The 12,443-nt window shown below is 37.9% G+C and overlaps 2 protein-coding genes across 2 annotated transcripts in view; one reads left to right on the forward strand and one right to left on the reverse strand.

Moving 5' to 3' along the window:
• LOC112138454 (uromodulin) overlaps positions 1-12,443 on the reverse strand; it is a 368,601-nt gene that overhangs the window by 320,895 nt on the left and 35,263 nt on the right. The window lies entirely within an intron of this gene.
• Positions 6,530-12,443, forward strand: part of LOC112156340 (NACHT, LRR and PYD domains-containing protein 12) — a gene marked incomplete at its 5' end in the record, with an annotated part of 9,473 nt that continues 3,559 nt past the window's right edge. Inside the window, 8 exon segments of the mRNA XM_024288586.2 lie at positions 6,530-6,607; positions 7,910-8,023; positions 8,233-8,357; positions 8,459-10,247; positions 10,641-10,694; positions 10,909-11,073; positions 11,383-11,556; positions 12,284-12,443. Of these exon segments, the coding sequence (XP_024144354.1) occupies positions 6,530-6,607; positions 7,910-8,023; positions 8,233-8,357; positions 8,459-10,247; positions 10,641-10,694; positions 10,909-11,073; positions 11,383-11,556; positions 12,284-12,443 (2,659 nt within the window).

Here is a 12,443-nt window from a genome sequence, read left to right on the forward strand (position 1 = left end):
AAAAATTAGGAAACCTTGAGGGAACCCTTGTGCTTTCTTAGGCATGTTTACATTAAAAGTGTGGTCATCTGGACCCCCATATCGGGTAGTTCAGCCTGCTCTCTTTCATCTAAAATTTAAGCAATCAGACCCCATTTCCTCTCCTTCCTCACTGAGTCCTTGTAAAATGCGTTATATGTGATGTTGCACTTTTGAACCTTTACAATTAAACATTTGTTGTCAATGGTGGCGTTATCCACGGTGTCAACGTGCATTATTGTTTGAACATGTCACTGTAAATAAGAAATTAAATCTTATAAAGTTTTATTTTGAAAGTACAATGGAATACTTTTTTTAAAAAACCTGGACCTTTTTCTGGTTCCACGGTTTTTTTCTATGAAATTGAGACGTTAACAGACTCCCAAGAATTCCAGAAATCCAGTGTAATGCCTACAAATGCAGACATGTTGGAGGCCATGAAAAATTCAGATTGATTAATGAACTCACATCCCGGATGGGGGATCTAAAACAGAAACACCAACTGTGGACCTTTCTGTGTGGAGTTTGGATGTTCTCCCCGTGCATGCGTGGGTCTCGGGCTTCCTCCCATCGTCCAAAAACATGCTTTATAGGTTAATTGGTGACTCTAAATTGCCCCTAGGTGTGACTGTGAGAGTGAATGGGTGATTGATTGAAGCCCTGTGACAGACTGGCGACCTGTCCGGGGTGAACCCTGTCTCCCATCAGCAGCCGGCTGGCTCCGGCACCCCCACGACCCAGAAAAAAACAAATATTAGGGCCAGGAACTGATAAAAAAAAATAACTAATTATTGGAAACCTGGAAAAAAAAAATCGTGTTTCATAGCTATAATTTTCTTTTTAGTCTCAGTATTTGCTGACCACTTATCTGTGAATGATCACATTATGAAATCACACACAAAACTTTACATTTAGAACGTTTATTTTTAATTACTGCTGTCAATTACAAAAAAAAAAAAACATTTGATTAATCGCACAATCACACATGACACTTTTGAGTTGGAATTAATAATGGTTAATCACAATGTTTTACCAGGTAGAATGTATTTTTACAATATGGCGCCGAACCATTGATCAAATAACAATAATACGCTTCATATAAATATATATATATATATATATATATATATATATATGTTATTTATATTAATTATAAAGAGTAAATAATTAAATCTTTTTTATGTCATGTTCTTTCTATGGTTTAAATAAGACATGGAACAAGAAACAAATACTAAATCTCTGTCCTCATAGTTTACGGATGATACATGATTGTGTATACTATTTATTTTTTTATTTTATATTCATATAAAATCAGCAGATTAAGTATTATTGTTTAGGGTTTTTTTCCTGAACATTTCTATAGCTGTTTCAGCAAATAAACATCTCTAATTTTGAACTAATTAACATTCATTTCTGTTCAGGCTGAAGAAATGCAGTTTGACAAAGGCCAGCTGTGATGCTCTGGTCTCAGCTCTGAAGTCCAACCCGTCCCACCTGACAGAACTGGACCTGAGTGGAAATGACCCGAATGGTTTGGATGTTCAACAGCTTCAAGATCTTGTGGCCAGTCCAGACTACAAACTAAGTACTGTGAGGCCAGAGGTGATGGGCAGTCCGGGGAGGCAGGTGAAGCTCCCCTGTGTCTAATGACTGCACATCACTGGAGGTCAGTAGATATTGGAGTCCAAAAGTTTCTGCTGTTCTTCTGTGATGCTTCACTGTTACTAAGGATGAAGAATATTTATTTGCTGTCTCTTTCTATCTCTTTAGGCCAGGGGTATCAAACATTTGACCCAGATGGTTTAATGTGGTTCGGTCATGAAAAGAAAAAAAATATAAGGACGATTTCTGTGACGAGTTATGGCTCTTTAAATAAATTACAGAGTTTTATTTATTCTCGGAGTTTGATACCCCTGATGTAGGCAGAATTCAGTGTCTTGAATCAGAACACCACCTGCTAAAGCCTGCCTTGATTATTTCACTGGAAGAGGAAGATTGAATCAGCTGCTCTGTCAACTGTATATCAGGCTTAATCTAATTCATTTACAGCGACTCGTAAGGGAGAGAAAAATTCATTTGAAGTTTTAATGTTGGCTTAGTCGTTAATTTGAGTCGAACATTTTTATTAATTCTAATTTTTTTATATATCATTCTGGATGTTTCCTTCTCAGCACTATCCTCTTTGACGTATAGTTGCTGTTTTTACTGCTGTGGTTCAGATCCACAAACTGAAAAAACAAATACTAAACTGCGGTTTCAGATTCTCCACTTGGGGGCGCCACATTCCAACAGGAAGTCTCTGTCAGGTTCAAACAACCTAAAACACTTATAACATAGAAAGAAGACACAGAGAGAGATTAAAATGTGTTACTTCTCGAGAAGGAGAGCAGACAGAGACGTGTTCAGTTACAAGTTCTCTATCTCCTCTGAATCGTCTCAGCCTGGTCCTCCTATTTATTTGGATTGACCCTAGTTACACAATCCGCAGCAGCTTCTAAAGGAAGGGGGGAAGAAAAACACAAAGCTGCAGCAACATTCCTTTATTTTATTTACATAGTCAGCCAAAAGATAAGTTTCCGTTCAAACTCTTCATCCACATTATAGTCATGTGATTGGGTTTGTCCAAAGCCGCTTCTTTTTGGGAAGTTGTTTACTTCAATTCCTCATGATTCTGGTATTTTAACATGGCAAAGGTCATCAACCCTTCTGCCTTCCATTTATCTTGATTGTAAAACATCCCTCCTTATCAGGGCAAGTCAGGTCGTTGAACTGAAAAACAAACTTACAAACATGTCTAGCAACAAAAATTCAAGGCATAAACATTAAATAAGCACCTGTGTGATAACTTATTTATATTAACTTCAACAGTCTCCTCACAGGTTCTAGTGGTTCCTGAAGATTTTTGATGACTTGCCTCCTCTTCTTCTGACTCTATTGTGTTTTTTAATGCTATTTTTGTTTTTGGTTTCTTACCTTTTTTACTATAAATGGTTTATGGTGAATTGCTCATAAGCCTGCATATATAACACTTTATATATCTCATATAGCTGTACTTCATTTAAGTGTGTTGAATGCTTTTGAAAAATTGCATAAAAATGTAATAATTGAGTCTTTGAAGGATTACAGAAAAATGATAACACTGTCTTTTGAAGTTGGTACAATGTTTATGTTTTACTACAAAGTCTGCAGAGCTTCAAGCTACAAACAGGATTTTACTGATCCCAATGTTTATTCAGACCCTCCAGGATTTGCGATCGAAACCATTAATGCAAAATCAAGCAAACCCTGTGACTTGTTGCGCACCTTGCAACTTTTTATTTTAACCGCAACTTTCCTACAACTTTGACCAATCTACTGTCATGGATGACGACGCAACTTTTTGATTTTTTCCCTTCTGACTTCTTAAAGGGGGCCGTGCTCTTTTTTTATGATCAATCTCTTGACTTTTTCTACTTTATTTCTCTTCCCCTCTTCCCCTTAATGTCTTAATGGCCACAAAAACATAAATAAGGTGTATTGTTCTAGCTTTGAGGTGAGGACTTTGCGGCTTTTGTTGGATTTTAGTTCACAGGAAACTGGATCATATGGATCTTTGAGCATTAAAGGTTGAAGCTTTCTTTGGGGTCCAGATGACCCCACTTTTAATGTAAACAAACCAAGGAGAGGGCAAGGGTTAGATGAGGTGATGAAGTATTTTCCTTGTGCATCTGTCACAACAAAAGAATTAGAATGTGAGAATGTGAAGTTTACTTCATAATTAACACTTTTAGGCGCTTTTCAAGTATAAATATATATATATTTAAAAAAACATTGCAACTCTTGTCGCAACTTTTCACAAAAGCCGCCACAACATTAGGCGTTTCAGGCCACGACAATCATAAAAATCTGTCGCGAAATCCTGGAGGGTCTGGTTATTATATTATTAAGATATTTGAAGCTTTTGCTGATCAATATTAGACTAAAATGTAACTAGTTACTAGAAAGAAAGCATGTGTCTGTATATTTTGTTGTCATTTTTATTAAAAAATGTAAACCAATGTTTTCTTTAAACATGAAAAGCTGCCTTTAGTTGCCCCTTCCACTCACTTATGTTTGTTTTAACCTGTTTGACCTGTTGTCGTTCACTCTGGTAGTCTTTTCTTGCATAAAGCCCATCAATAAACAATAAACCAACTTGTTGCTTGATTAAAGTTTTAAATAAAATCTGTTGTTGGAAACTCTTTTGCAGTCTGATCACTGTGTTCAGGTCTTTTAAGAGGAGACAGGGCAGTTCCAGTTTACATGTAGTTTCTTGCAAGTTGTGAAACGTGAAGAAAAAGTGTGATTAAGCACTAACTTGTAGACTAAAATTTTTCTGTTCCCAAAGTTTGCGTTTTGGGCGTGCGTAATCTTGTAGAGTAAAAGTTCATCAACTGATCAGAGTCTCAGGTTGTAAACTTAAAGAAAATCAGAAAGTTTTCTTTAGACACACAAAAAAGTCCAGAGTTTAATTTTTTTTTTTTTTTTTACTTGCAAGGGGGATTTTGCTGAAAAAGCATGAAATCAAGGCCACGCTGGCGCTTTGCCTCTTTTTGTTTTTTAGTTTGGCCATTAGAAAGTCCTTTGACGTCCGCTCGTTTTTTTTTTCTTGGCAGGGGTCAGTTGATTCAATTGACTGTATAAGAAAAAACTGGACAGAGCAAGCCCCCCTACTTCCGTGTTCCATATAGGAAGTACCACTGGGTTCCAAAAAGGCCAAAGTCCCATTGACTTACATTGAGAAACAGACAGTTATTTCTCAGTCATTTTATATGTCAGAATAATCATTCTTCCTCTGCTGCTTTCTGATTAACTTCTTTTTTCTAATCCTAATTTTTTTTAAAAGATTTTTTTCCATTATCACAAGTTATTAGAGTTATAAATTGACCAATCAGATGGCTCAATAAGCGTTTGTGGGTCTGACGTCGAACGTCTGGGGGGTTTGATTGACAGATGACAGGTAGCCAATGGGAGCAGACTTCATCAATGGGTCCGTGAAGACCTTTTAACACCTACTTTACAATTCAACAATGTACCAATCATTGTCCTACTGTTGTTTTCCTCAATGGAATGTACCGATGCAGCAGTTTAAAACAACAAGAGGAGCATGCTGTCGATATTTTTAGATGAGGATTTACTCTGTAGAAATAGATTTCCCTCTGAGGTTATGTGTTTGGACTTTTTTGTTTGTTTAACATTCGTTTTTCTTTTTTTCACTGTTTTGATTGTAGCTTATAAATTATAAGTTGCATATATGCGCAAAAAACCACCAACCAAAGTTTAATCTATGCCGCACTTTTCCAGCTTGCAGCCTGAATTAGACGCAGCCGTCTGAGGACCGCGAGACAAACTTCAATGGATGTTGTCGTATTTTCAAACAGAAAAAAGATCCAGCTGTTCACTTGTTAGGATGGTTTATTATTTTAAATACCGCTGAACGCGCTTCTCACGTGCATCTGATTAGACTGTAAGCTGTGATAATACAAGCTAACTGCTGTAGCTTAATTCCACAACATGAATGTCAACAAATATTACAGGAATAAAATGGTCACTGCTTGGTGTTTAAAATCCACTGTGAAAATGTCAGTCTGGAAACAGCTGATTGTTGTCACGCCCCGAACTATAAAATGGTCTAAGGATCATTTAAACGGCTGCAACTGTAGTGCTGTAAATCTACCTTTGTGTAAAAAAGAAACCAAAAACTCAAACACTCATGACAAACAACCAAGAAGCAATTAAAAAAAAACGTGAAAACTAAAACCAGGTCAGTCTCTTGCTGAGTTAAAGAGCAGCTGACAAAAGAGTTTTAAAAATGGCAGTTAAATAATGTACTCATGTGGTAAGGATAGAACAAAAACTGCATCAATCGTTAATGAAAATGAGTAGAAAAGGAAAAAGGATCATTTCCAAAATACTAACCAACATGTCAGAATAAATAAAGAGTTTTAGATGAACAAAAAGCAGAAATTTCTTCATGGCAAAGAGAAGAAACCTTATAAATTGTGAAAGACTTCAATAAAAAAGTTTGTGTTGATTCAAGCTTCAGCTATTTCAGGTGAGAGCAGGTTACCTGGGTCACACCCACCTCATAAAAAAGTCACATGACTGCTTTGAAAAACAAAGTGGAAGACTGCTCAGCTGATTCAGGTTACGTGAAAACAGAGACGATTTGATTTCTGTTGGGCTAGAGCAGGAAGATCAGATCTGGTAAGAATCTGTCCATCTTTCTTCTTCTTTTAGACTGAAATAGATTCAGTTTTCTTTCTTTAGAACATCAAACTAATAAAGTTTCTACCTATTTACCAGCTGCTGACTGATCTATCAACCACAGAGTGAGTGTTGAACTTCCTGATATTTTTCTCGTTCTAGTACCGACATATTTGTCATAAATCTTTTGTTCCAACTCACAGTTAAAGCTGCTGGTTGAACTCTGACTGATAAAAATGAGTTGTTCAGAGGAAGAAGAAGACGAAGCAAACTCTTCTGCATCCAGCTGCGTGTCCATGACGAGTGACAAATCCAAAGATAAACATCTGAACTTCAGAAACCAACCTGGACATTCAGACTCGAAGTAAGAGACATTTTCTGGGTTTTTATCTAGTTAATTTTTACTGTTTTGTTTTAAAGGAACTCTGACCAGAAAGATTTCCAGAGGTTAATTAGACGCTGTAAACACATAAAAGCTGTTGAACCTGTGGAACAAGGTTTACATGAAAGGTTGAAACTGCTGTTCATATGCAGAATGTTTATTAAAAAAAGGGGAATCCCATCAATAATTTTGATCAGAAATATTATTTAAAGCATTAGATTGTTTTTCAATCAGCGAACAACTCTTCTCCTTTTTAACCATACGTTAGTGCGACGTTCCAAATAATTTATATGTTCAAATATGTTGTACACAGATTTAGAAAGAAAAATTGTTGAGGAAGTTAACCTTTTCCTTGTTTTATACATTATAATCATTTTTTATAAACATACTTGTCTGATAGTTTACACGATGTTAAAAGATCTTGACCAAAGTGCGATAAAAAACAAAAGAAGTAATTAATGCTGAAACATGAAGCCAAAATTGACATTATACATAAAACAAATGAAGAGGCCGTCAAAGGTTGTAGGACTGATACAAACATTTTTCTGATGGCGTTGTTGGATTTCCCCCCTCCTATTCCACGTGTGTTGTTTATTGGTCCATTATGGAGAATCCTCATCACCATCATCATCTGCATGAGTCAGGTGGAATGAGGAGTTCCTTCAGTCAGAGTCAGAGACTACAACACTTTTCTGCATGGAGAAGCACTTTCATATTTCTTTATTACCATCAGCTCTACAACACCTCATAGACACAGCAAAATAAATATAGTTGTTATTCATTTTATGTATATTTTTAAGTGTAATGTATTTTTTCATCTGCTTTTTAGAATAGAGGTATGGTAACAAGGTCATTTGTGTGGGATCAATAAAGTTTATGGAATTCCAGTGGCGGAGCTAGAACATTTTATTTGGTAGGGGGGCAAATGGAATAATGGAATAATACTAAATATTGCATGTATGCAATATTTAGTATTATTATTGTTTTATTTAATATTTTTTAATTAGTGTTAAACACCAACATTAGCATTGGCTACATCAAAATTAAAAAAATGGTTAATATTTAAAAAGATTTCCTAATCTGAGCAATTTGAATAAAAAAAAAGGCTTCTGGGTTGCCTTTAACTAAAAGACTTGGTCTAGGAAATGATGAGAGCCGTGATCTGGTCAGAGGAAACATTCTTGCTGCTGCTTTTTGCAGAAAGACCACATCTTTTGAGAGCTTCTGTTTCCCTTCAACCTCTGGAGTTCCTACAAACCTCTGATGATCTGATTGTGTTTGCAGAGATCAACAACTCACTAAGAGAGTCCAGTCTTCAGAATCCAGCTGTACATCTGAGAAGAGTGACCAATCCAAAGAATGGACTCCAGACTTCAGAACTGATCATGGACCTTCAGAGTAAGAGATTTTCTGCGTTTTTTTTTTTTTTTCTGTTTTGTTTTAAACGAACAAACAAAAATGACTAACAGCGTGTGTTTAGAGCTTAAAAGAGCAGGGTATGTTGGAAAACAAGCCGGAATGTTACCCTCGGTCCCCTCCCCTGAGCTAAGGTCCTTTCATTCATAAAATGGCCACGCAATATAAGGGCTATGTATCTGGTTTTGCAGGCAGTTCATCACCTCAAAATTTGACCAGTCTGATCCGCTAAGGCTCTGGTCCAGTCCGCAGTGTGACGAAAAATCCAGAAGCAGAGCTGGACAACAGACCATCAGTCAGAACAGAACTTTACAAAGTAAGACTGAACATCTTTCTGATGATTGACTCATTTAAAGCTGAACTTGTGCTCTGTAAGACATGAAGTGAAATTATTTTAAATGTTTTCTTGTTTCTTAGCAGATGTTGATTTGCCTGAGCTTTTAAAAGAACATCAGAACTGTGTGAAGAAGAGATGTGAACATGTGACTGAAAGAAGTGATGAAAGACAGAGAGGGCCTCTCCTCAAAGATATCTACACTGAGGTCTGCATCACAGAGGGACTAGGAGAAGAGGGCCAAACGCAACATGAGGTCTCAAAGCTGGAAATTGCCTCTAAGTACAACTCCCTTAATACTCCAATCAGGTGTCAGGAAATTTTCAAAGCATTAACTGACCAACATAGTTTTATCAGAGTGGTTCTGACCAGTGGTGTTGCTGGAATTGGAAAGACCTTCTCAGTGCAGAAGTTCACTCTGGACTGGGCCGAGGGCTTGGAGAACCAAGACATCAGTGCAGTGATTCCTCTTTCATTCAGGGAGATGAACTTGATCAGAGATGAGCAGCACAGTCTTCTCACTCTCATCCAACGTTTTCATAAAACCTTCCAGAAGATCACAGCAGAGCAGCTGTCTGTCTGTAAACTTCTCTTCATCTTTGATGGTCTGGATGAAAGCAGACTTTCTCTGGACTTCAACAACAGTCAGGTGGTGTCTGATGTCACTCAGAAGTCATCAATCAATGTTCTTCTGACAAACCTCATCCAGGGACATCTGCTTCCCTCAGCTCTGGTCTGGATCACTTCCAGACCTGCAGCAGCCAATCAGATCCCTCCTTCATGTGTCTCCAGGGTAACAGAAGTACGAGGCTTCACTGACTCCCAGAAGGAGGAGTGCTTTAGAAGGAGATTCAGTAATGAGGGTGTGTCCAGCAAAATCATATCCCACATCAAGGCCTCCAAAGGTCTCTTCCTCATGTGTGAAGTTCCAATATTTTGTTGGATCACTGCTGTGGTTCTAGAGCACATGCTGACCACAGAGCAGAAAAGAGAGCTTCCCACCACCTTGACTGACATGTACTCACACTTCCTGATGGTCCAGACAAAGAGGAAGAAGATCAAATACCAACAGGAACATAAAGAGAATCCACAAGAACTGAGAAAGGTTAACAGGGAAGTTCTCTTGAAGCTGGGGAGGCTGGCCTTTGAACATCTGGAGAAAGGAAACATCATGTTCTACCAAGAAGACCTGGAGCAGTGTGGTCTGGATGTCACAGAGGCTTCTTTGTACTCTGGAGTTTGTACTGAGATCTTCAGAAGAGAGTGTGAGATCTTCCACAAACCAGTTTACTGCTTTGTTCATCTGAGTGTTCAGGAGTTTCTGGCTGCAGTTTACATCATTTATTGTTACAACAACAAGAAGACAGAAGCAATGGAGAACCTTCTGAAGAGTCAAACAAACATCTCCTCTTTAGATGAGTTTCTGAGCAGAGTCATGAAGAAATCTCTGCAGAGTCAAACTGGTCATCTGGATCTGTTTGTTCGTTTTCTTCATGGTCTCTCTGTGGAGTCCAACCAGAGAATCTTGAAAAGTCTCTTGGGTCAGGCAGATAACAGTCAAGAATCCATCCAGAGAATCATCAACAACCTGAAGGAAATGAAGACCAATGACATGTCTCCTGACAGAAGCATCAACATCTTCCACTGTCTGGTGGAGATGAAGGACCTCTCAGTTCATCAGGAGATCCAAGAGTTCCTGAAGTCAGAGAACAGATCAGAGAAGGAGCTTTCAGAGATCCACTGCTCAGCTCTGGCCTACATGCTGCAAATGTCAGAGGAAGTTCTGGATGAGTTGTACCTAGATCAGTACAAAACATCCAGAGAAGGTCGATGGAGACTGATCCCAGCTGTGAGGAACTGTACAAAGTTCAGGTTGGTTAAAAAAAAAAATGTCAGCCTTTAAATTGTCAGATAAAACAGATTTCCTCCAATCCTCGTAGACACAAATCACACATCAAAATAGGTACATCTTCAACATTCAGTTGAGATAGAACCATCAAACTTAATTTACGCCATTTATTATTGGTGTACCCACTGCAAAAGTACCGTCCAGGCATGAATTGCTCAGAGGGATAGATAGGGCAGAAATGCATTGGAAATGGCACAGAATAAATTCCAGTGCTTATTCCAGTTATAGCAAGAAGGAAAACGGACAGATGTTCCCAATGATACTTTTCATTTGTCTTTGATTAAATTATCATCTTAAAGCATGTTCCTCTGTCTCTTTATAACTAGTTTTCATTGTGAATTCTTTATCTTCTTCAGGATGGGGTTTGTGTCAAAACCTTCAGAGGACGAGCCCAAGTATGAGTCCAGCTGGTAAGAAGGGAAGATTTTTGTTAATTCACATGACACATTTAAAAAAACCTAACTAATGATTTGCTGTAATGCAAATGCATACAGACATAGTGTGCCAACTTTCTCAGTTCCAAGTTTTTATGACAAAAAAGTCAACAGGAAATGTGGACCCTTTTTTTATAACACGAATGAAGTCAGCAGAACCCGTTCTCTTTATCTCTTTTTGTGATAACAGGAATGAACTCTCAGAAACTGACTGTGAAGCTGTGGCCTTTGCCTTGAAATCAAACCCATCCCATCTGACAGAACTGGACCTCAGTGGAACCATTTTGCAGGATTCAGCTGTGAAGACTCTCTGTGCTGGTCTGAAGAGTCAAAACTGCAAACTGAAGACTCTGAGGTCAGAACATTTGATAATCATCATTGCTGTCATCCAAAACTGTTGAATCATATCAAACCGGAAAGGTGTTATGGACCTTTAACTTAAAACAGCAGTTGTGAACTCGTTTGGAACTACAATGTAAAGTAAATTATCATTTGCCTTTCTAGCAGATGTCTGTGCGGACATTTTCTTTAAAAATGTACTGACATTTTTTTTACATTTCAAATGTTCCATAAAAGGAAATGATCACACAACTGAGAGCTGCATAATAAAGACCTTAACTTTACCTCCATATGATCTGATCTGAACTTTTCATTCTGGATTCAGGTTGAGGAGCTGCAGTTTGTCAGAGAGTAGCTGTGCTGCTCTGGTCACAGCTCTAAAGTCCAACCTGTCCCATCTGACAGAACTGGTCCTGGATGGGAACAACCTGCAGGATTCGGGAGTTCTTCATCTGTGTAGTTTTCTAGAGAGTCCAGACTGCAAGCTAAAGACTCTGAGGTAAGATGTGTTTTAGGTTTGCTAAGATCAGATAATATGTTCATCTGGACTGTCTGATATTCTAAACTCTCTGTATCTTCATATAAAGGTTCCTCCCTCTGTGGTTTAGTTCAGTCACTAAAGCTTCAGATTTAAACCACAGAAGGAGAAACCTCCGTGTTTCATTCCTTTTGTTACAAAGACTTTCAGCCTGGGCTGCATGACAGTAGAGTGATTAGAAACTAGAAGACTTCAGTTCAAATCCCAGCTGAGGCCTTTCTGTGTGGAGTTTGCATGTTCTTCTTCACATAACACAAATGTCTTTAGAAAGTTTTGTTGCCCGTGAAGAAACAAAAGAGCCTTCAACTTCAAAATAAAAAAAAAAATCTGCATTTAAAAAACAAACAAAAAAAAAAGAAAAAACGTATACAGACTTCTATTCTAACTATGGATTTATTATGGCAGTTATTCACTTTCATTGGTAACTTTGGTCTCAGTATGGCCCATAATAATATAGTCTGACTTCCAATCAGTTTGTGACCTAAATAAGATTGGGGAACACTGCTTTAGAGTACAAAATATTCAGATTCCAGAACTTTATCATCTGCAGGTTATGGCCATGGATTGATGTAGATGGCATGAAAACGTTGTTGCATCTCTTGGATTTCAGAAAATATACTTCCACTGTCACACTTGTACCATCTTGATGGTTTCATTTTGATTTCAAACTTTTGTTTTTTCATTTCAGGTTGAGGTACTGCAGAATGTCAGAGGCCATCTGTGGCCCCCTTGGCTCAGCGTTCAAGTGTAACCCGTCCCATGTGACAGGATTGGACCTGAGCAGGAATGACTTGAAGGATTCTGGAGTGAAGCAGCTGCTTGGTTTTATGAAGAATCCAGACTGCAGA

The sequence above is a fragment of the Oryzias melastigma genome, linkage group LG18 (genome assembly GCF_002922805.2).
Source record: "Oryzias melastigma strain HK-1 linkage group LG18, ASM292280v2, whole genome shotgun sequence".
NCBI classification, from domain to species: Eukaryota; Metazoa; Chordata; class Actinopteri; order Beloniformes; family Adrianichthyidae; genus Oryzias; species Oryzias melastigma.